This window comes from Atractosteus spatula, chromosome 4, assembly GCF_055471065.1.
Source record: "Atractosteus spatula isolate fAtrSpa1 chromosome 4, fAtrSpa1.hap1, whole genome shotgun sequence".
Taxonomy (NCBI): Eukaryota; Metazoa; Chordata; class Actinopteri; order Semionotiformes; family Lepisosteidae; genus Atractosteus; species Atractosteus spatula.
In genome coordinates, this window is record NC_142709.1 from 64,981,872 (window position 1) to 65,006,452 (window position 24,581).

General features: G+C 40.6%; 1 protein-coding gene across 2 annotated transcripts in view; it reads right to left on the reverse strand.

Annotated features, from left to right (window-relative positions):
* The window catches only part of atp13a3 (ATPase 13A3), a 56,862-nt gene that overhangs the window by 9,088 nt on the left and 23,193 nt on the right, over positions 1 to 24,581 (reverse strand). For both annotated transcript variants that reach the window (XM_088914492.1, XM_088914491.1), the window contains exons 3-32: positions 21,781 to 21,877; positions 21,325 to 21,498; positions 20,148 to 20,327; positions 18,923 to 18,993; positions 18,429 to 18,512; positions 15,911 to 15,980; positions 15,322 to 15,456; positions 14,101 to 14,173; positions 12,191 to 12,322; positions 11,631 to 11,813; positions 10,993 to 11,150; positions 10,370 to 10,558; positions 9,923 to 9,984; positions 9,252 to 9,402; positions 8,752 to 8,868; positions 8,232 to 8,249; positions 7,979 to 8,132; positions 7,474 to 7,594; positions 6,988 to 7,112; positions 5,552 to 5,727; positions 4,894 to 5,022; positions 4,287 to 4,366; positions 3,972 to 4,014; positions 3,576 to 3,685; positions 3,024 to 3,120; positions 2,345 to 2,417; positions 1,723 to 1,900; positions 1,141 to 1,334; positions 913 to 1,001; positions 141 to 221 (exon numbers count right to left, since the gene is read on the reverse strand). In XM_088914492.1, the coding sequence (XP_088770618.1) occupies positions 141 to 221; positions 913 to 1,001; positions 1,141 to 1,334; positions 1,723 to 1,900; positions 2,345 to 2,417; positions 3,024 to 3,120; positions 3,576 to 3,685; positions 3,972 to 4,014; positions 4,287 to 4,366; positions 4,894 to 5,022; positions 5,552 to 5,727; positions 6,988 to 7,112; positions 7,474 to 7,594; positions 7,979 to 8,132; positions 8,232 to 8,249; positions 8,752 to 8,868; positions 9,252 to 9,402; positions 9,923 to 9,984; positions 10,370 to 10,558; positions 10,993 to 11,150; positions 11,631 to 11,813; positions 12,191 to 12,322; positions 14,101 to 14,173; positions 15,322 to 15,456; positions 15,911 to 15,980; positions 18,429 to 18,512; positions 18,923 to 18,993; positions 20,148 to 20,327; positions 21,325 to 21,498; positions 21,781 to 21,831 (3,498 nt within the window). In that variant the 5' untranslated portion in view covers positions 21,832 to 21,877. The remainder of the gene's footprint in view (positions 1 to 140; positions 222 to 912; positions 1,002 to 1,140; positions 1,335 to 1,722; positions 1,901 to 2,344; positions 2,418 to 3,023; positions 3,121 to 3,575; positions 3,686 to 3,971; positions 4,015 to 4,286; positions 4,367 to 4,893; positions 5,023 to 5,551; positions 5,728 to 6,987; positions 7,113 to 7,473; positions 7,595 to 7,978; positions 8,133 to 8,231; positions 8,250 to 8,751; positions 8,869 to 9,251; positions 9,403 to 9,922; positions 9,985 to 10,369; positions 10,559 to 10,992; positions 11,151 to 11,630; positions 11,814 to 12,190; positions 12,323 to 14,100; positions 14,174 to 15,321; positions 15,457 to 15,910; positions 15,981 to 18,428; positions 18,513 to 18,922; positions 18,994 to 20,147; positions 20,328 to 21,324; positions 21,499 to 21,780; positions 21,878 to 24,581) is intronic.

Here is a 24,581-nt window from a genome sequence, read left to right on the forward strand (position 1 = left end):
TTGTCACATTAACGCTCCGGTAGACATTGACATTTCACACAGATGGCTTAGTCAATATGCTGCAGCTTTCCTGCTAGAAGAGGACTGAGATCAAGTAAATCATCAAGTCAGGGGCAGATGTGCACACTTCTGCAGCTTACCTCCACCAGAGCAGACACTGCAGAGTTCACTATAACTATGAAGAGCATTGTGATGCGCCACTTGTATGGAACACACACAATCTGCAGAAAAAAAGTCATACAGAAACAAACATTTAAAAGCGCACACAAGGCACTTCAGAGACAGACATTGTTTTCCATTATTATCCTTCCTTTTCTGGTGCTTTTCTCCATTGCTTTCTCCTAGCCAAACACCCGTTGTGTAAAATATCTATCAACTAAGATTGTGAAGCAAAGCATGACAATGCTCAACAAAATCATTAGGGCTGCTGACTGAATTTTGTGTTTTTTACTTCAAACTCTGGTTATATCATACAGTTGTGTATAAGTGCAACCTACATGACCTACATGGAAACAAGTTTTATACATTTAAACACATAATGCGTTCATGGTATTTGGTACTTGTACTGAAAAGACAGGTAAGTGTATAGTAATTTACCCCCAATTGTGCTATGTACAATTAGCTTGAGAATGGTACATATATGTTACTAATCTGTACTAAAGTGAACGATTCCTACAGTATCTGAACATCTAAATAATCACAGTCGCTGCAGTCTTTCAGAATCGAAGCAGGGTTAGGATTGATACTGTATTTAATACTAATTAATGCAGTCAAATACTGGAAATCTAGAGAGATTTCTGCACTACACTGATAAGTGTCCAAATTAGCACCTCTTGAACTAGGAGGTTTTGACCAAACAGAAAGTAATCCTTGTTTAGAAAAAAAATCAAATGTGAGGTTTATTGTACTTGCCTCCAGGAAGTCATCGATAGCTTGTACAGGATAAAACAGTATGAAGAGCAGGAAGGCATAAAGACTGAATGCTGACAGTACAAAAGGCCCTGAAATGAAAAGCAGAAATACGAAACAATCAAAACAAATGCATTTGTTGTTATTATGAATCGGATCCCATTAAGTTAATCGAGATTTGAGCTTTTTAATATTATTTAAGCAGTACTTTTGAGTTACATTAACACTTACAGTTTTTGTAGCTTGGCTGCCTAAATGGCTTCCCTTTGGAGAACACGATGGCCACAGTGAGGTACTGGAAGGATGACACAAAGAAGAGGGTAGTGTTCTCGTAGTTTTTGATGTTGTGGTCATCCTCCTCCTGGTCCGTTTTGTTATGACCATGCGTGATGTTCTCAGTTGTGAACATGGACATATTACAAGCACTGTGCATAGAAGAAAAAGAGAGATATCCACCTGGATATGGAAAACCAAGCTTGAATACACTTTTGCAGAATCAAGTCAGGACACCACTAACCATTCATCTGTGCTGGACTATTATTTTACAGTTTGTCCCAATAAAATCAGAATGAATTAGCTGTAAGACCTGACTGACATATATAAACAGGAGTGGTAGAAATCTTAAGAAATCTGAGAAGAATCTGTGATGCTACCATGGTGGTTTTTCATTCATCATACTCTGCAGGGGCACAGGGACGTTCGGAATTGCTGTCTCTCTTATTACTTCTTTCCACAATATTCAGAAAAGGACCCCAGCCTACAACAGGCTGAGCTCCCCCTCAGGATGCCCTCTCAGCTCTCCAGCAAACTTACTCCGACTCTGGTGCCCACGTCTCATACCAAGGCTGGCTTTTCACCCACAGGAACGCCAGTGTTTGGAAGCCCAGGCAGATGAGGATTTGAGCGAGTACTGAAAACAGCAGAGGTCCGGAAATGAGACCAGAAGGAGGTCTCCGCGCCACCAGCTCTGTCCAGGCTGGGTTTAAACTCACTGCAATGAAAGACAAGACAGACAGAACCACAGTTACCGACAGCTGCTGCCTGTGAGCGAGCAAACAAGCAGGAAAATACGATGGTGAAACTGACACTTTTGGAAACAGGCAAAAAATGTCCAACTACCACCATTTCAAGTTGTCTAGTTTATATTCATCTATCCAATATACGCAATGAAAAGTAACATTTGAGATTCCATTTTGTTGTGCACTTTATGAAAATAAAAAAAATACATTTTGTTCCTACAAGAAACAAAAACAGAGAGGTTCTTTATTCATTTTCTTCATATTCTATAACAAACTCGTGGAAGTCAGAAGTGGGCACGAGGAGATTCTAGGAAGTCACCCACTCCTAAGCACTATAAAGATGAGACAGAGGTGAGAAAAGACAGATCTGCAACAATGTTATGGCACTAGGATGTGATACATTTTTTAGCACTTACTTGTGAAGACAATAAGAAGAATGATTGCTACATCAATGAAGAGGAACTGGAAGTCTCCAAGGTTGCTAAGAATCTAAAGGAAGACAATGCCATTCAGTATAATTCTATGTGCATATTTTTATATTTCTCTACCAAACATGCTTTACCCACACCACACTATAAATAAATCAGTTTCCTTATTGCTTGTTAAATATGGTACACTAATTTGTGAAAAGAATATGATGCAGATATAGTATGATGTTAAATCTTACATAAGATAAGATCATAACTTTCTGCAATTTTTTTTTACTTTCAGCATCTAGTAGCTTCACATTGTTAACTTCACAATCATCTAAATCAAAATTAATCATCCAAAATGTTTTTTACTCAATAAAGATATCGGGTGAACAGCATGGTACGCTGACACGCTCCTTAAAAATAGCTGTTGTCAGCTGAATTCCCGTTTTTACAGCGGGAAGTCAGTACAGCCCTTTTCCATAAAGACATCCATTCAAACACAACTGAGCAATTTCTAGAAGGCAGACGATGAACAGGAGTGGGCTATATATCCTAACACATGTGGACAGCACATTTATCACTCTTTACATTTCTGACATCACGTACCAGGCTGGTCCAGACACTCGCTCCTCAGTTTAGAACAGTCTTCTCATTAATGGAAAGGAGTGGGAGAGGTACTCACCGAGTAAAGCAGGGTGACACTGATGTATTGGATGATGCTGTACAGAGCCATGAACTTGAACACGCAAAAAGAGGTAATCAGAGCTGCACGGCCTTCCCTGAAAGGACATATCAAACCCACACTGACAACAGGGAAGCTCATCTCCGGTTACATCAAGTTTGGTGAACAGCACTTCCCCCTATGGGCCAACAGCAGAACTGTAAATGTTGGTGATAAATATACACTCTCAGAAACTAGAGGAAAATTATGATAACATCAAAATGTACTTGGGGATACATTCCTACAGGGTTATTTGATCAGTTACCAATTTACATAACGGCACTCAACAAAACATTACTTTTGCAGAAATCCAGTAGCTTAAAAATTGGAAATGCTGTATTTGCTGTGATTTTTGGTACATTGACATTGTTAGTAGAACAGTGTCCACACAGAAGACTTGATCAGACATGTTGTACCATCAGCACTCATACACAGGAAATGTATGAAAGTGACAAGTCTTTAATCTCCCCCCGCTGAACTGAAGGCAGCTGTGAAACCTGTGAACCCACTTACCTGATAAGGCTGGGCACGCAGGAAATGTTGGGTGTCTTGGAGGTGAAAGGGGAGGCCACTGAGGCCTCGAGTTCAGACAGGGAGATCCCACTGTGAGCTCTCTTCAATGCCTGGGAGGGAGAAAGGGCAACACTTGATTACAATTGCCCTGAGGATCAGGGAGTATAACATTATTAGCAATGTTAGAATACAGCAGACTGCTGGGCGGCCCCACGAGAGAATGGACTCGCTCAGCCTTTTTTTTCTCAGGTTGATGCTGTTTTTCTAGCCAGCGATTTACAGAATGTCAGGGGAAACAAGACTAGAAGGCAGTTATTCGATATTCTGTTTAATGTGTTTGCTGAACCTGACAGTGCACAGCAATGAAATGGCACAGCAACTCTGGGAAGTACTTACGCCACAGTCATTTGCACCATCTCCACACATCCCCACGTAATAACTGAAAAATAAACACAGAACTGAATCACAACAATGCCTTTATGCAATGAAACGTACAGCGGATGTGGCAATTAAAGCTAAATGACTGGCAGAAACCAGTCATAACTATCTTTATTTTACATAATATCCTTTACTTCAATGACCAATACCAAACAACAGCATATGTCATTAGTAGAGGAAGAACTAGCAGTTAGAGGATTATTACTTTCGGCAGAGGGAACTAGGCTGACTCACACAGGCAATTACATGAGTGTACTGAGGCAGTGTACTCACTCCACACTCTGGAGCGCTTCCACCAGCTGCGTCTTCTGATCGGGTGCCATTCTAGCAAAAACCGTGCCATGTAGTACCAGCTTAAAAAAAAAACACAGGGGAGAGACATACCGTTTTCAGTTGTGTTTTCTCTTATTGATAAACTGTTGAAAACAAAAATCCAGTCAGGTCATACTTTGGATAGAGAGGCCTGTCTCAAAGCAAGGTGATGGGGATTAGCAGCAAGTTCACTTTTTACTAAAGTGGATTTTGAAGGTCAGGGATTCACTGACAGCTTTGCCCTGGCTACAGAAGACTTCACAAGAGAATCGGACTCCGACGTCTGGAGCCACAGCCACATCCTTTTCAAACATCTGAATCGAATTCACAACTCACTGTGAAATGTTAGTTTTGTTCTTCAAATACCACATTAAACCAATTATCGAGGTAATAAAAAATACGACATACAATAAGTCCAAAGCAAAACTACTTAGAACACTGTCACTCCAAGTTAATGTTGAAGTAGGGCAATGTGTATAGGTTATAAAATGAAGTTTGAAAGGTGTATTAGTATTCTAATATTCTAGTATTCTAAGCGGAGACCTGTGGGAAAGTGAACAAGGCCCACCTTCTGGAGGAGGTCTTGAAAGTGCTCTGTTATTACAGCGAAGGACTTCCCACTCATGGCAAAGTGATAGTGTTCCACATGGTTGAGCTCGTCCTCAGGGCTGCCATCATCCAGTTTTATCTGAATTTCCTGCAAGTTTCACAAGCAGGTTTATTTGGTCCGAAAGCACAACTTTGCAACAGCAATCACGTATAGATTGAACAGGAACTAGTAGCCATAACTACTCTTGTGACAAAAGCTGTATATACATGTTTTTAATGTTGTGGACCTGTAAGTCTGAAACTGAACAGAGACTGTGCTTATGTATATACTGTCTAACATCCATTCTTCACTATTTCAAGTTACCTTTCTATGTCAGAATCTTCAACAACACTTTACATTTACAGTTCTCAAAAGCTAATATTTTAATTTCTGCATTCCAGTTTAATGTACCATGTACTTTCACAATTCAGAACTGTACATTTAGATTTTATACAAGATTTACGTTTTCATACACTGGGTGTATCACTGGTTCCTACGCGGTCGGTGACAATTGCTCAATTATGAGCAGAGAGAGATGCACTGAGAACTGTCATTAGAGTATTTCTGATGCCGGTGTCATCCAGCCCCCCACCAGTAGAAGGTACAACAGGCTGACTGGCAGTCAGTAGACACTCACATCTGGGCGGGCAGCTGGTGCACTGGCAAGCTTGGTGGGGAAGTCTGCATAGTGCCAGTTAATCTTGGCCGCCTGGCCATCTTTTGGAGGTAGTGCATCCGCAATGATGACGCGGTCCTGTGGCAGGATCATCCCACAGTCACGTGCCACTGATATAGCAGTCAGCATGTTGTCACCTGCGGAAACAGGATTTTGTAACACAGCTGCTTTCAACAAGCGGAGTCGATTAATAATTAACAGCAATATTAGCTGATCTGCATTTGCCAGCTAGAAATGACTGTTTTGGGGACAGGGAGAGACGACGTGGTCCACAGAAGCCAACCTTTTTTAATCAATTTGCCAAGCGTTGCACTGATGTAATCCCCGAAAGGACATTGAGGCTTTAAAAATGTAGTAAAGGCAGAGATACACTGCAATGTTTTCAACATTGCAGCTGAAGTTGAAGATGAGTGTGCTAAGTTTAGCATGGTTGAGAAAAATCAGTTTGAAGGATTTCTAGGTTTTTCTCCTTACTCTATTCCAGTTTTGTCAATTAATACCACTTTCGATTACTCCTGTTACCAATAATAAATGGTAGCAATGTAAGACACAATACACAATTTAAATTACAAAATTTATAATAGGGCTTGAAAGATAATGTTTTGCATAATTTTACATTTTCAAAGATGAAGTAAATTAACTAGCAATATTTTTATAAAAAAATAAAATCATTTACACAAGTTAGACCCATCTCTTCATTTATATCCCTTAGAAAGAACATATCCAATGTCAATATCTAACAAGCTTCTCTCTGCAGCAATCTGATATCAGTCTCTGCCAATAAAACGTTACATTTACCTCTAAACCAAAGAGAACATTTTATTTCTCTTATTTTAAAATTTATTTCCAATATTTTTGTTTGTACACAGATTTGTTTTGCCTACAAATAAAGATGGCTACATAAAATGACTGATGTGTGATTAATTGTTCAATATTTAGTCAGATATCCATATTTGACCTTCAAATGACCAGCGCAAGCTGTAAACTGCTGACATGAAATACTACCTCCAAAATGTCATCATCAACTTCCCCATTATCATCACCAGGTTCACCTACTACCACCGTCAACACATCCTCATGCATATTCATGTACATATTTTAGTATCATCTTCCTCACAATTACTGCACTGTAAAGGTACGTATGTTATGTTCATTTTTATAACATTTCTTTTTATGTTGGAAAACTGCACTGTATTTATGTACTTATTTTCTGTTCTGTTCTTTTGTTAGCTGGCGCATTCATGTTGATTTATATGGGGTAACTATTTAGTATATCAATGGGTATCTCTTATCTCAGTATATGGATTTTTCCCGTTATCCATGGACAGTTCAGTTACTATTCCCCACATGAATAAGGAGGACTGGGTGTACAGCACTTTTTGCAAAGGAACCCTCACCTGTGACCATTACAGTGCGTATGTTAGCACTGCGAAGGTCTTCCAGAACGCCTGGAGTCTCAGCTTTCAGTTTATTCTGCATAACAATCATCCCCAGGAACTCCATATTCACTTCAATGGCATCCCTGACAAAGGCAGAAGAATAAAAAAAATATCTACACTTGCGAAAAAAAGAAAATATAGAGGCAACAAATAAATCATGCAGAAATTTTCTCAGCTTCCCAGGAAGAAGTCTAAGGTTGAAATACCAAAAAAAACATATTTAGTAATGAGGAATAAGTGAACTATGCAAAAGGGTGTGATATTGTATGACACAAAGACAATGTATCAAATTATCCAACTACATCTTGAAAAAAGAAAAAGGAAAACAAAAACAATAGTTTAGTTTTCTAAACAAACGTTTGAACACTTTTCCTTACAAGTGGTCGGTGTCTATATTTTAAATGCACACAAGCAGCTTCACAACAAACAAAGGGTTTAATGTACCTGTTGATGTTCTGCACTTTGTGCCATGTGAGTTTGGACTCAAGCTTTCGGTGAGCCAGGGCAATCACACGGAACCCCTGCTTGGTATAGCCCTCCAGAACGTCAGAAAAGTTCTCTGGCACTGCAAGGGAATTTACAAAAAAAACTGCTGGGAAAATCTTCAGTCAAAACTGTGAGCACATGTGCACATGTTGTTTTCCGCGTGTAGGAACAAGTAATAATACATAAAACGTACATGCTGGAAGAAGTGAATTAACTTGTTCCATGAAGACGGGTAAAACAATGTGGAATCTTCTGATCATAAGGCTGAAGACTAATCAAAACCTGTCAACTCAACTCCACTAATGTGAACTGTACACATCAACTGAGCAACAATACCACAAGAAAAAGAACTTGTAGTACAGCCCTGAGTTGCTTAACAGAAATCTGTCTCTATAGTCCTGCATTCGTAGCCTGAAATAAGCCTCAAGGCTTCACAGAGAGAACAAAGAGAGCAGCCTCGTACCGGTTTCCATTTTGCAAAGGCTAGCAATGACCTCGGGAGCCCCCTTCAGATAGGCGTCCATTCGCTTCTCGCCCAAGAGCCGGACCACCACGCTCATCCTCTGCAGGGCCGAGGAGAAGGGGAACTGGCGCACAATTCCAATTTCATAGGACGACTGCAAGAGGAGGGGGAGACGAGACGCAGCTCTCTTAGCAATTCTCATTCAGGGAAGAAGTTACAGAAAAAGAAAAAAGGGAATAATAAAACAACTTACTGGAAGTTCATACAGTTCCTGTAAGACAAAGTAGTAAAAATTGGGTTACATACAGTACAGTGTAAAAAAAGGCTCAAATACGTCAATCCAATTTCTGGATTGTAACGAACAGTAAAAAGTAAAATAAAGACTGATACAAGATGATGTACAGAGAAGAAAAAGGGAACACTCATATGATTACGGTGTGATTTTTCTATGTCTGATGAGTATACTGTATTTTGATCACATCCTAAATTGTCTTTCATACACAAGGGGGCAGCATGAATATGTGAAGGAAAAGCACAGCTATGTCAGCTGCTAATCCTGTGCCAAGAAACACTGTGAACTAACCTGAGGGCAAAATGTAGAATATTCAAGACAGGGAGGTGCTCTTTCTTAGTTTTTGCAAACTAAGACCTCAGGCCATATTTAACAGCTATCTGTGAAATGTACTTTGGCTGCAAAAGTGAATTTGGTGCACAGTGAATTCTGGCATGTTTGCCAAGAATGTGGTTCGTGAATAGGCGTGTGTTAAGCATACCATATCCTGCTCTGTAGAAACCAGAGGCTCAGGAAGTAGCTGCTTAGGTGGCCGAACGACAGTGGGCATGATGCGGTTGTGCAGCGCCGTCTCCTCTTCTGTGGCTTCCTCCAGAATCTGGATTGGGAAGAGAGGATTCAGAGTAAGTGATACAGTGGCTAGCAATGCCGCCTCCCATTCAACTCCGGACCTGGGGTTCTATCTGTGTGGAGTGTGTATGTTTTATCCCTGTGCTCTCCTGGCTTTCCTCTGGTTGCTCCAGTTTCCTCCCACAGTCCAAAGGCATACTGACAGGTTAATCAGTTTGTGTCAGTGTGTGCCCTGCACTGGAGTGGCATCCCATCCAGGCTGTACCCTGCCTTGCGCCTGTTGCTTGCCAGGATAGACTCCCACTCCCTCGCTACTTTGAACTGAAGAACCGGTGAAGAAAACACAAATGCAGTCAGTACAGACATGCTCGCCGATCGAACGTTGCGATTGTGAACACAATCTCAGCTCACCCAACCAGTTGCCTCAAACATCTTGAGGTCGAGTGGATCTCCTGAGAGCACTCCCTCGATCTTGGTGAGGGAGTGACAGGTCGCCATGCAGGCCACAAAGTGAGACTTGACCAGGGCTTCCTTGTAGGCATTTTCTTCGGACAAGAGAAACCTAAAGGTGAGGCCACAGAGGAGAGTTTAGTCAAGGGGATACAGTGGACAGACACTGTTTATTGTTGTCATACATGTAAGAGACAGTTTACAATCATTTTAAACAAAAAGGAGCATTTCTGATGAAAGTAAAAAGATCTGACTGAACACACTGAACCATAGTTTATTCTATCCCTACACATAAAATGCTTTTTGTGCATCAGTTCTCTGCTCCATAAACAGACTTTATGTTGTTATTACCATTCAAAATGGATTCACAGGAATCAAACTCAGTGCCCAAATAAATGTAATTTTATTGTCCAAATAAGAGCATTTAATTTTGGATTAAAACCGAATGAGAACGCACTGGGAAGACCTGGATATGTAATAAACCTCAAAAGTTTTTAAGTGCCCTAAGTGATTTCCTATCATTATGCCCACAGCTGTGGCTACACATACATTATGTACTGATGCACACCTGTGTGTATCACATAAACAAAGCAGCAAAGAAGTGAACTGTATGTGTACACAGGCTGTTATACCTTCCATTCTCCACCCTTTGGATGCCCCAGAGATCTAATCCATCTTCAGTTAGTGTGCCGGTCTGTGCAGAGAAGGAAAACATACTTTCAAGTTCTTCTGCAAAAAGTCTACATAGATACTCAGGGCAAGACAAAAGAATCAAAAGGGAAATCTTCCCGGCTAATTTACAGAACATAAAATACAACAAATCTTTAGGATTTTAGAAAACACAGTTCTTTCTCAGAAGTAATAACTGACTACTTTTATATCTGCATTCATATTTACATCAGGAAGAACTGCGTTTCATCCCAAAAGATACCACAGCTCTTTAAAACAGAGAAGCAGACCCTCTTCATTCACCACTGGGTTCCTTCAGCCCCAGCCTGAGTGAGGTACAGCAGCCTTTATAGGCCAGCAGCATGAGTATGCAGCCGATCGGCGGGCAAGCGAGCGCGGCGCCTGCAGACCTTGTCGAAGCAGACGAGATTCAGCTGCCCACAGATGTTGATCCTCTGGGGGCTGATGCAGAAGATGCCAATGTGCTTGAGGCGGCGCTGGGCATAGACGATCCCTGCAGTCATGGCAGCCGGAAGGGCGGGGGGCACAGTGATGGTGATGATGTCCAGGGACTCGATGATGATGTATTTGGCTGGAACCTGAAGGACAGAAGACATTACAGATATTCATAATTGAGCCTTGATGTGGGTCCCAGATCTTTTGTTTTTCTTTATGATCCATCTTCTCTTTTGCAATGAGCAAGCTGTGAGGGTTTTCTTTAAGAGCAAAAATTTACAAAAAAAATAGGAGTGAGTATTGTTTCCTTTATACAGGTGAAACCGCACCTGCAACAGTGGTGCCACCTGCTACTCCACCATATACAAGAACGGTGCAATTTAAAATTTGACACGTGCTGTCAAATTAAGACACGTTATAGTACTCTCAGCAATATGTTTTAGTTTGGGATTGAATTAAAATATTCTAGAGAGTTTCAAGATCCTTGAGAAAACCAACAAACATGATAATGCTATCAAGGCTGTAAGATGTTTTAGAAGCCCCATGCTTCAGCCACAGTCAAAAGGGTGTTTGCTACCTTGTGCATGATGCTGAGGACAATGGAGTAGATGAAGCCGATTCCAGCCACACCAACCAGGCACAGCAGGAAGAGGTAGGCGTCGCGGTACAGCTTAAAATCGGTTGGCTTTGGGTACAGGATTGAGCGCACCAACTGCCCTTTTGCAGTGTTAAAGCCTGAGGGGGTAAAAATAAGCAAATAGCACTCACAGAAAAAAAAAGGCTTTGCGTGCAATTTGTGTGCACTCTTCTTTTTCTGACCATTGAAAGCCAGCTTTGTCTGAGGGTACTTGAGCACTGCTCATCCTTTCAATAACGCACACTTATAAGACAATTAAACTGTAGCTTTGTGAACTGCCGCCACACGTTTGCCAAACGAAAACAAACAAAGAGATGGCAACTCTCTGCATCGCAAACTGCACTTCACATAAAAATCCACGGCACCTGTCCACTGTTTCACTTCTAATGCTTCACTCTAAAACATCATACTTATTTACAGTAAAACTCCTTTACTCCACAGCATAAACTTGTAACATAAGACACAGTTTAACAGAAGGCAACGTCACAATCCAGCGCTGAATTTGGAAAAAAACGTGCAGCAAAGTAATACTGCTGGAACAAAACACTGCAAGAGCTGGCGCAACACATAGCCCTTACCAGTCCTAACCACCACAGCCTTGACGAGCTCCCCTGAATAAAAGCGGGTCTGGATGACGTTTGTCCCGCAGAAGAGCGTGTGTCTCTTGTGCTCCTCTGTGCTGTAGATGCTGTCATCCTCTGCTCCTTTCACCCCCTTGCCCGGGTTGGGAAGGTTGGTCTTTGTGACCGGCACACTTTCCCCTGCAGAGGATGGAGACAAGCGCCGGGCTCTGAGCAGAGAGAGCGGTCTGAGGATATCTACAAGGGCAACTGTCCAAACACTGTGACCTGCATTAACCTCCTGCCCCTTTCAGAACTTCATTATTCACTAAACTATGGAATTGCCTATATCATAAACATGTCTGATTTAACAATACAGCATCTCATTAACTTTTGGGTACATGTTCTTTTTCTCCTTTTTCCCCAATATGAAATAATACCATGAACGAAATGGAAATCAAGAGTACAGAAGCAATCCGATTTCCAGGTTAACAAAAAATTCCTATTTTGAATGTCCAGCTTATATTAATAGTCACCTGGCAGAAGTCAGAAAAAACATGTAAGCCAGCGAGGGGTACCTGTGAGCATGCTTTCATTGACAATACACGTTCCACTGACCAAAACCGCATCGCAGGGCATGATGGAGCCATTGGAGGGAATCACCATGATGTCGCCAGGAACCAGGTCTGTGGACAGGGCCTCCTCTATCTCTGTACAACATGAGCCAGCACAAGAGAAATGACTGACCTGGTACAGATCTGAGCACACACAACTGACAACAGACAGGCATGCTTAACAATGGTGAATTCAGAGCTACTCAGCTTGTCAAAAAATCATACTAATTTCTATGTTTTTAACATGCCAAAACACTCGTATTTATTTCCTCTCACATTCATACTGTTAAAAGAAATATTATTTAACAGTAAATATTCAATATTTTAAATATTTTTTTAAAACAGCAAAACAAATGACATTTGGCTTGGACACATATAAATATAAATTCACTAAGAAGAGTAACAGTGTTGGTGTCACAGCTCCAGGGCGTTGGGCTTGTCTCCTAGTTTGTGATAGCTGTCTATATGGAGTCTGCACTAGACCCATATGGGTTTTCCTATGCAGCCTAGGCTTGACTGGCTCCAGTTTGATACCCTGCACTGTCCTTTGTCAGAAGGCAGAGAGGGCAGTGGAGTTGTTCCCTTTACAGACAGTACTAGTTTCAAATAGGTTTGATGGGCTGAATGGGCTGCATTTTTTTTGTTAATAATAATAATAATAATAATAACAACATCACTTTATTAACCCTTTACAATTTCTTGCATTAGGAATTGTCTTTTCGCATACCCCAGTTTGCTCTCCATGAGACACACAGACAGGGAGAGAAGCTTGGGGTCAGAGCGCAGGGTCTGCCATTGTACGGCGCCCCTGGAGCAGTTGGGGTTAAGGGCCTTGCTCAGGAGCCCAATGGAGTAGGATTCCTCTGCCGGCTGCGGGATTTGAACTGGCAACCTCCCAGCCACAGGCGCAGATCCTTAGCCACAGAGCCACCGCTCCACCCAATCAGTTACTGTACTGATTGGAAATATTTGCTCTCCTGCACTCATTCTTTTTCAATAAACCAGAGCCAAATCCTGGAAGACAGGGTGCAAGGCAACATAGATCTAAAAAAATCCCATCGAACAAACTGAACAGCAGAGTAGACTGCAGTTAGTGCAATTGTCTTTCGTTTATTTATCACATGTAGTTTGAAGTGAAACCGACACATCTGTTTTTATAGGGTCAGAGCAGGCTAAAAAAGCCATTTCGCCTCATACCAGCTTCTGTCCAGTATTGATAGCCACTTAAAACTTTCTAGTGTAGTACAACATAGTGTGAAAACCTGCAGGGCAGGTACAGGCAGATCAGAATCTCGGCCAGGTGTCCCTGGCAGAAAGTCAGTGTTCAACTCGGCCCTGAAGACAACAGCAGAGGAACAGCAGGTCTGTGTTCTGCTGGCTGCCTTGCAATGTGTCTTGCTGTGCAGCACTGGTAGCAGTTTCCCCAGTTTTTTTTTCACGTCCATCTACAGTACTTCAGAACCTTTGCTTAAGAGATCTAAAAAGCAGACAACAGCTAAGGCTGAAAGTCTACATCAAAAGCAAATTCTGCATTTAACTGCAGATAAAACATGGCCATAGAGATAGCCCAGATTGTATTACTCTACCGTCAGCTTCCCCCTCCCCCCCCCCCCCAAGTCCAGCTCACTGCTATCTTATACTGCATGGATGCTTCTACATGCCTTGGCAACTAATTGATCAAATACTGCAATACAGTACTTCATCTCAATGCCGAGACTGTTGAAAATAAAATTGCTACGAAAATCAGAATACCCCATGAATTATTTTTGCAATTGCTCAAAACAATATACAACTTTGCCATTTGTAACGGCAAATTACAGTATACCACAAATCACAGCTACAGTTCCTTTCGTTTATTTGCAGATTTCACTTACCATTATTGGCCCTGCAGACAGAAACGCGCACAATACTGTGAGTTGCCACCATGTCATGCAGCATAACATATTGCTGAAAATACAAGAGTTCAAAAGTTGAAGGGAGAAAAAAAAAAATCACTATTCCAATTCAAGAAGCTTCACCGCATTATTCAAACTGGACAAACAATGATCAGGAACCGCTTTGATTGGGACAGCACTGAAACCCAACGAGACAAGATAATTTGGTGTTTTGTAACACAGGCCTTGTGATAAAGATGTGCAGAAATGAGCAGTACTTTTATGATGTGCTCTTTTATAAATTAAATTACATATCAAACAGGTCTAAAAATCACAATTTATTTTAATCTTTAAGTTCCGTACCACAACTCTTATATATAGAATTGCACAATGCACATTTTCCTGAACTTTAAGATCTGCCTTTAAGATCAGTGTGTGCGGTTTTCAAGACTTCTGACAATTAACCACCAATCACTAGTTACTGTAATATTAACAGAACTACCAACCCATCAATACATCTGACGTTAAGACCTGTATACACATGCAACACAGTATTTGTGGAAAAACAAACTGGCAATTGCCTGCCTGAAAAATTCAAATTTTCAAGGTCTGTTATAAGATTGCTGAACTCTGTGTATTTAGTGTCAGAGTAATGTAACCTGACATTTATTAGGGCACACACTACAAGGATTAAGTGATCAGATTATAGCATCTCCAAATTCAGTGACTCTCAACTTTTTTGTTTTACCTTAAACAGTTATTTGTCTCACTACCTTCTTGACTGATAAGAGATTCTAAAAAGGGCTCACAGTATGTTTGACAGCAGTGTCTCACACATACTGACTTGTGGTGTCCATTAATATGAAGACATTTTAAGAGTAATTTTAATGGGTTAATCAGTAAATCCTTTGGTTATTTTTAAAATGAACTGAATAACTCACAATACCTTTTTCTTCAAAGGAGTGTAAAAAAAAATGGAACTACAGACTCCGAATGGTAGAAAGGCATTCAAGTGCACACACTGCCCATAAAGTCCAGATCCACCTATGGCGTGCGATTTCAAAACCTTTCATGTCTCTGGTGAATCAGGCATCCCAATCAGCAGACCATGCATCAATCTGCCATTAAGCTCCTGTGAATGGACAGGATTAAAAGGCCCGCATGGCTAACAGCAGGTCTAGACTGGCTTACCGAAGATCAGTGTACCAGACTAGCCCTTACCTTTTTGATGGTGTACAAAGAGGTAGCTATTGAAATGACTGACATGAAGACAATGGCTCCAGCGTAATAGTAATATTCATCGGCACTCCAAAGAATAACACTGAAAAGTTGGAAGATGTAGAAAGGGTTCAGGACCTAGACAGGGCAAGCAGACAATAAAAGCATGTGAGGATGTGACGGCCCACATTCATGAAATGCTAATCCTTAGGTCTATCAATCCTTTAAAGATTGTTGTGCCTCTGTTTTTATGTTTTGAATGCTCTGACATTTAGTTTTATGTGACAAGAATGCCAAAGCTATTAAACATGCTATTTTTCCTAAAGTAAATGTGTTCACTTTTGAAACTGCTTGCATTTGGTATGTTTCCATCACCATGCAGTCGATTACAACCAAACCATTAATACAACATATGAACCATTTTAATACCAAATTAATGGCTTTCAGACTTTGATGAGCACATCCTGGTTTGTTTTATGACCAGGTGTTTGGCTTTAAGAGCTACTGCTTTAAGTTGAAATCTGACAATATTAACTTCCTACACTTCGCCAGAATCATTTTTGCACTGCTACGGAAAAATGAGGTGGCCTACCTCTTTAATTAGCAGCTTGAAAACTGAAGGCACTTTCACTGCAATTTCATTCACTCCAAAAAACAATCTCCTGAAACAAATTGATAAAAAACAGGTAGAGTACTTCCTTTAGTTTTATCTCTGCAGTATGGAGACATCAAAATGGCTTACATGTTTTCTAATGTAAATTAACATTATAGACTCAACGTGTACTAGTCTTGAAAGCTCAATCATTCTTTACATGGGAATAAAATACGTTTGTTTTCAACAGAAACGTCAAAATAATTTATGAAAACTAGCTTTAATAACATTATATCAGCATTGAGATGATTACAGTCTTTCGTTCTGCACAACTTGGTGTCATGACCTGTATTTTAGTTCTCCAGCCCAAAGATGCTGAAACAGCCACTGACTGAGGAATTACTAACAATCAGTCCATTAAAATTACTTTACTTGTCTCAATTAGTCATGCTATTACTACAAATTTAACACAACAGCACACTGTCTGAGAAATGTAATTATTTAATAATTCAACTTTGTCCGACTGTAATAATTAATAATTGCTTACACTTATATAGCGCTTTTCTGGACACTCCACTGAAAGCACTTTACAGGTAATGGGGACTCCCCTCCACCACCACCAATGTGCAGCACCCACCTGGATGATACTACATAACACTGAGTGATACCTATAATGCCTTTTCTTTTAACACTTTCAGCTGTTTCCTGTTAAGAAAATTCTCCTTTCCACCTTTCCAGCATTGATCTCTGAACAATTTACAGTAGAGCAGGGTCTTCACATTCTAAGGACTGGTTGCAGAGAACCATCACGAATATCCCAAATTTCCGTATACCCGTATACCATTGCATAATGTATTATAGTATATCAGTAGTAAACCCTCCCTTATATGATAATTAATGCACTAATGCATTTGCTTTAAGTTAATTTAAATAACAATGATCAAGTAAACAAAACAACAGTAATCACAACATAAACAACAGTCCCTCCTCTGTGTTCAGCCTGCACTCTCTCTCTCTGCCTCCGTGATTATCAAGCTGCACTGTAATCAAAAAGGTCAGTGAACCGGTCAAGTCATCCGCAGCCTTTCATCCTCCTCACTGCCGACGCAGAACCTGGAGTGTTTGTTACAATATAAAAACAAGAGCACGCCGAGATGCACATGTTGGGTAGTGGGCACTTGGGCAGGGGACAGAAACAAAGCCAACTCGCTAGCTAGATTCATCTCACAATTGCAGCCCGTCGCACAGCTAATTTGGCCAGAACGAATCGCAAATAAGCCAACTGTGAATGTGAAATTCATACACAGAGGCCCTACTGTATATACTTTATTTAAAATTGGCTTTGGCCAATGCGAACACATTGCTTTTAACCTTTCCAGCTCCGCCTGAGACATCATCCTTCTGCTAGAATACAAAGCTTGCTCAAACTCACTCCACTGCTGTCGGCCCCTGCATGTCAGAGGGAGTTTTCCGTTGCCGATTTTCAGTCGGAACCTGACGGTAGAGCCACCCGATCCAAACTACACACTTGTTCCAGGTTGACTAAATTGGCTTCAAAAAGATGGACGCTGTTGGAAATGTCTGCGTTTCGGTTTGATCCGAGGCTGTTGGAATGAGTCATCTTTTTTACGAAACTTCACAGTTTTATCACAGTGTTTTGTGGCATCTGTGCAGTTCACTTCATGCACGACTGTTAAGGAGGTTGCAGAACAATTACACGTTTGCCTGGGTGGTTGGTGTGGTGGCTTTGACCATGACTTCCACCAGACCCTAGTTATGGTTCCAACCAACATCAAACATTCTAAATATGGCACCTTTAACTATTTTAACACCTCGGTATTTGGTGAAATGTTAAATTGGCCCCATTTAGACAAGTAAAGTATCTGAAGTGAATTGAATGTCCATTTTACTTTCCAGAAGGCCAGGGCATTTACTGATGTACTCATGTGGAATGGTACTCAGCAGCAGAATGCCAAGTACCCTAAGTGTCATAGGTGGCTTACATGATAGCGTAAGTTTAAGCAGCTTGATACCAATGTCCTTTTGATTGCATCCCTCACACACTTTAAAATGCAGTATAACTCCCACTTGTGGGACTTGTGTCTAATGTCCTGTTTCCTGAGTTCTTCATTCGTAGCAGGTCTTGTGTTTAATCAGGTCAGTTCTCCTGTTCAATATAAACGGCTTCCACATCAATATAAAAGGCACCACATTTTTATCACTGAGCAAATCTACCAGAACACAAAAAAAATGCTTTCCAGGAAATTAATTTCACTAATCCAGCAGTGCAATTAGATGCATTATTTTGATTGGTTTAAATGGAGAATTATTATTGCAACATAAAACAATGCAGTCCAAATTGCAGAGCCCTGGTAATAATGCATTATACCAAAATATAATTGCCTATAATTAAGTTTAACCCATTTGAAAAGTCCAAGGCAAAATCACATTATTAAATCCCTTACTCTATATCTGCTAGTGTGCAATAAACATGGTGATCTCAATGGACACAGCTTACCTGTACTCCTGCTGGTCTTTGGTCAGCCCCATGCTGTGGTCATCATGGATGGAGGAGCAGGTGACTTCCAGGTCCTCCAGACCCCTGGAAGAGAACAGCACAGTGTGAGTGGTAGAGAGAGGAAAGAAGGCAGTCCAACAGTACAGATAGAGAGCTGCAGGGCTTTAAATCTATCCCACTAAACTTCTACAAGGAAAAAACAACACCCTCCTTGCGATTGCACTTTTTTTACTAGCCAGTCCAATTAAACAAAACTAAAATACTAAAAATCTAATAAGACTTAGGAAACACAGAGATAATAAAAATGAGATCATGGTTTCACAGAGAGAATGCTTTACTGAAAATGCCCCATATCCTCTAAAGGAAAAATTAAATATTTCACATCACTTTATCCTTGACAATTCTAAAAATGATATTATGTGAACAACAAGAACAATTCTGGAATAACATTACTTGAAAATCATTTCTAGAGAAAATAATGAGGAAGATCTTACTTGAGTACTTCAAAATTCTGGACCATATCATTCCAATAATATGTTGTGCTGTGGAGTGTGAAATAGCGAACCTGAAAGGGAAATTCAAAACAGCGAGTTAAACAATTACCTCTTAAGCTTATACATCAGGATGTTGTCGTTTACAAACAACTCCTTCATATAAAGTGGAAAGGCCGAGCTTTAAACCAAACATTCAGAGGTACCATCGTATGCAATTTTAAAATGAAAACTTTGGCACACAAGATATGACACACATCTAGCTAAAACTTGCGTGCCCAAACTAGTACAGTGTGGTGCTACAGCAAGTCAGGAAAAAACAATTAACAGGTCTCATCTCCCAAAGTATACAACAGCCTGCTCAAGAAGAGAGAAATGCTCACATCTTAAATACGGTAAGCTAATCAGGCACAGAATGGCTGTTGTCAAGGAAATATGCTGCAATGAACAGGTCTCCTTAAGAAATCAACTGTGAACCTCTATCGGTGCCTGCAGTGTTTAATTCACTGCCTGCTTTTAAAATATGCTGACAGACTGTTCCTGTGTGACCCTGTTTGAGTGTGTGGTGGTATTGGAGAACAGATTATTTCTGTTGTGGGAATAGGTGCTTCCGTGTTGTGAAAAGGCATCTGTACTATTTTCAATGTGATTTTACAAGACAATCCTTAAAAGTTAACTGTTGAATGAAAATATGAAACTCGTTGCTTATGCTGCACAATTTAATCACAGGCATTTTACAACACTACATTTGAATTCAAAGTTCCATATGTACTTTTAGCGCTCTTTGCCATCACGAAAAACAGCATCAACTGAAAAACTCAAATTTACTAAGCTGGCGTGTAGTACATCAACAAAAACTATTTTCAATTTAATATAATTTAATATAACATAATTTTCTTTTCCTGCCATCGTAAATCGGTTTTTGCAGTGTACACTCAGCTGAGGCGAAGCTAATATAAATGAAAAGGATGTCTGATTTGTTATTTATTATATCTGTCCTTTTCCTTTCAGTCCTTATACACTAATTTCGATGACTTAAAACAAGAACGGAAGAAAGGTTACAGACAAGAGGAACCCATTCGCTAATTGACCCAGGGATCTCATCAATGCGTTTCATTAAAGGAGCAATGGCACCCAGCTTCAACAGCGTGGCTGGATATGTTGTTTCCACATAAGCAATACTCATAGCCTGTTAAATCGGTCTTGAGCTGCAGATATAATCTCCTACCTGCACAGGCTGGTACTCGGCGTACTTCTTCACAAAACCCCGCGAGGGACTGTCTGTGGCGTGGGGGGTGTGACCGTTGGCCAGAGTTGTGTTGTCTTGGGAATCCAGGCTGTCAAAGGGAGACTTCCCGGGAGCCAGCATGACTCGCACCTTCGCTCGAAACCATGTCCTGAACTCATCCTGAAAATCAGAACCACTCCGGTCTTAACCTTCCTCTAAGCCTGTATGGGTTTCTTCTCTCAACCTTAACCACCCTCCCCCACCTGGTGGTCATTTACTCAGTTCTTCTCTCATCTCTCTGACCATCAGGGCTGATCCATTTCTGACTCCCTCCTCAATAACACCCCTCCGTTGAGAGTATACTCATAGACTGCATGATGCGTATTTTCATTTCTGTAACTTGCATTCTGCTACAGATTGGAATCTTGCAGCCTTGTATTTTAATATCCTAGTGTGTTTGGGTTATTGTATTGTGTGATATACTGTAATTATTAACTGTCTCCTTGGTTTTACCACTTTACACTATGAACTTTGCTCTATTAATAATTTACAATCTACTTCTTTGCATTCACCTTGGATGAACTACATTTTAGAACATTTTGAGGAACGTCTCCTTATATCGCTTTGAGAAGTAAGGAGCACCTGTTTTCACCTTTAGCCTGATCTTGTCATGTCTCAGAAGCTAAGAGCAGTTGGAACAAGTCAGTTCAAGGAGAGCCAGGTTTCTACTGTAAGTATTTTTGGTAGACCTGTAGACTACTACTACTACTATTCCCTTGGGACCAGGATTTTTTAATCCCAATTATAACGACATACTATGGTGACAGGTGCTCTACAAAGCCAATCCATGGCTGAGATGCTATTCTGGAGTCCTGACTGCTCAGTTGTTAAAGATCCCTTGGCACTGATCATGAGAACTGGGAAGCTCACCCCAGTATCCCAGAAAATTTCCACTCCAGGCTATTAAAATCTGGCCTACCTAAATTTCTCCTTTAACTCAACGGATGAGCAATTTCTCACTGCTCCACCCTCTCTGCTGTGGAGTACAGCCACTGGAACAGAGCCGCTGCTGTGCATCACCCAGGAGACCCCAGCAGTCACCTCACGCCTGGGGAGCTCTTTAGCCTTTGCTCGCGGGGGCAGTGAGAAAAGCGTGCCTGTAGTTTTCTGTACGTACGGTGGATCTCAGCAGCACCATCTTAGCCTCTCTGATGGTAGTCTTAGTGCAGGTGCTCTTCACAAACCACTCCGGCATCCAGTAGAGGAGAAGCAGCAGGAATCCCCCTGTGCAGACCACCCCCACACCGACAAGGGCCAGCTTCCAGCGGCACAGCGTGTACCCAGAAATCTCCTGTAGGACGAGACGCATCGTGCATAATACACCCTGGGAAACAGCGAGGCTCACCTCTTACCAACTCCACTACATGATTAAGTACCCATGTCCAACCCTACGAGCTACGCATCTCAACAAAACATTTTTATGATTATTCAAATGAACCAGCGGGGTTGTGTTACAGGCTATTGATTGGCTTTTTGTGTCACTGATTTTTGAACTGCAAGGGAGCAATCAGAAAGTTCTGAACACACTCCCCCAACCCCCCCGTACATGGGACTTCATATATATTCAGCTCACCATCTCATCCTCCTGGCCCTTGTTCACAATCTTCATGTCTTCCTTCTCCATTGTCCAGCTCAGTCCTGACGTTACCCACCTATGCACCACGGCTCCACTACAAGAAGACAACATTGCAAACTTCAAATTCAACATGCACATAAGGCCACAAAGTAAAACAAATGTGCTCTTTACACACACCTTGCTTGTTTCAAGTATTCAACTTTAAATTTCTGATTAAAGATACCAGGAAAGAATGTCGACCAGGTATAAATCAAGTCCAAGTGTCCTTCTGGAAGATACTGAACACTGAAAGGTAACAGGTGAGACGGCGACCCCAGTAATCAGTCATCGTAACTGTATTCCGTTCAATCTTTAAAGAGCAGGCAAAAACTTATGTACAGTACGTTTCTGCAGTTTCACATCAAGAATGACATATGTTTGGAAAGTCGTGTCATTTCTACTTGTCACAGATACAGCAAAACCAATACGTGTTTAACCTGGGATTGCTTTCTGACATGGTGCTGTGCTTCATTTATACAAAAGACAGAACACGTGCTTCTTTAGATTGTTTTCTTTCCCCAAAAAGAGGAGTGTGACGATATTCTACTGTTGTTAAAGTCAATGCTACTTTGCACAGGACAATATTATTGCATTTATAATGCGATATATTAATATAGTAGGCAACACTGTTTACAAATTAACTGCCGCGTTTACATGGAATAATGTTCTCGTATCAACGCGATACTATCTCGAATAAATGAGATTTCTTTTTCTCCGTGGTGCTAATAAGCTTCCGTAGAAACAACTGTACAAGAGTATAAGGACAGAAAATATACTAAGTCTTACCAGCCATGTACAGGACACAGCTACTGCTGTTCTTTCGAATGTGTCTTTATTCATCATATGACATTTAGGTTTATCTTTACAAGACTGTGTACAGCTGAATTATTATCATACAACAGAGCATCCTCTTGAAAAGGCGACAGCTATCACTCATGAACTATTACACATCAACTGCAAGACCAGATTCACTATTTAAACCTGAGGCAATGTCCATCACAGACAAAAGGACAAGGTGCAGCAGCATGTGTGTGCAACAGTATGGGTACTGCCTTTGCAGACCTCCTTCTTTAATAATCAAAGGAAAGCAAATCATGATATCTGAACAGCAGGGAAGTCTTGGCAGAAAAGACTTGGTTTGAGAGCAAATGACAACACCACAATACACCTCAGGAAGTCTCAAGTATTACAAAGAGCTACAAAAAACTGTTGTATAAAACATTGTGGGCTACAGTGGGGGTTTCAATGAAAGTGTTTTATTTACATGTACATATAAATTTAGGATAAAAAGAGTTCTATCAATACACATCACAGGAAATGAAATGAAATTAAATGAGAAAGGGCATTTTCTTTTCTCCTCCAAACCTAATAAAGCAAAAAATTGATTCTCCAGACATGATGAAGGCAGATGCTTGTTGCTGCCTTAAACACTACAATCCTGACCTTCGAATATGTTCACTGACTTTACAATCACGTCAAACTGGAACACAACATGTCCTTCCTATAACAAAAATGTAGTTAGTTCCAGTGCACTAGCTTATTATTTAGTAACTGCGTTCTGGAGCTACATTTAAGGACACAGGTTACCACAGAGTTTCTCCAGCATCACATATTTAATTAAAAACTGCTAACAATGGCCATACACGTGAACAGAAATATCACTCTCAAACAGGTCCGGTGGTCCGGGCCTGAACAGGTGACCTCCGAATGACTCTGTTGGACACCGGATGCCAGCTGGGCTTAAGAAATAAGAGCTCGCCCTGACAAATCAAATAAGCGCTCGCTGGCAAGCCTTGCGTAGTACAGCCGCACCAGAGCACAGCAAGAACAAATACTGTGTGTGCAGAGCTTAAAGACTTCCTCTGCAAGCCATTGCTGCCATATATCTATTTATATAATGTGTGAAATACCAAAATAATAAAGGGCGAATTACAGTAACCAAGGGAAATGCTCTCCCCACCTTTATTTAATTAACTGATTAAGTGAATTTAATTATAAGGAACGCTCAGTCATGGCAAAAGAGAACATGAACATGTCCACACTTGTTTTAGGACGTGGACTCTGGCAGCGTTGATGACAGGCAAGTTTAGACTTCCTTCCATTTACCACAGTGGGTAAAATAAAAAAAGGACTTTTACAATGCTGTGATGCTTCAATGAGTAGTGTTCGGCCTAAGGATGAAGTTCAATTATGGAGGAAGGTACTGCTTTAACCTTCCATATGCATGATACAGAGACCAATCCATCTAATTTTCAACATTATTTCAGAGACACAATTTCTGGGAAAGTATTACTTGATTACCTTTTCAACTATAAACGATAAAAACCTATATATCTCCATCCTAAGTTTATATAACATATAACACTATAGTCAGTCAACAAAGTGAAATATCCAAGTAATTGTCATATTTATATAATCTATATTAACCATTAATTTCAATCACAGACCATATAAATAAACAACACTAACAAACAAATTATACCATATAACCCACAGTTTTCTGAAATGTGCTCCTCAGAAACCTGTAATATGTGCAGTGGAATACAGCAAGCACAATTATTCAGTTAATGTAGATTTAAGTAGTTTGGTAATATCAACAAGAAGGATGCACAGGAGGTGGAAACTGTCATAATCATCCTCAATATGTTTTCCTAGTTTTGCAGTCAATTAAGGTTTAATGCTGATGTGCACACCTTGTCTAGGAACTAACATTATCATTATGTGCATGTTTAGCAGGTGAGGATCAATCTGAGAGAAGC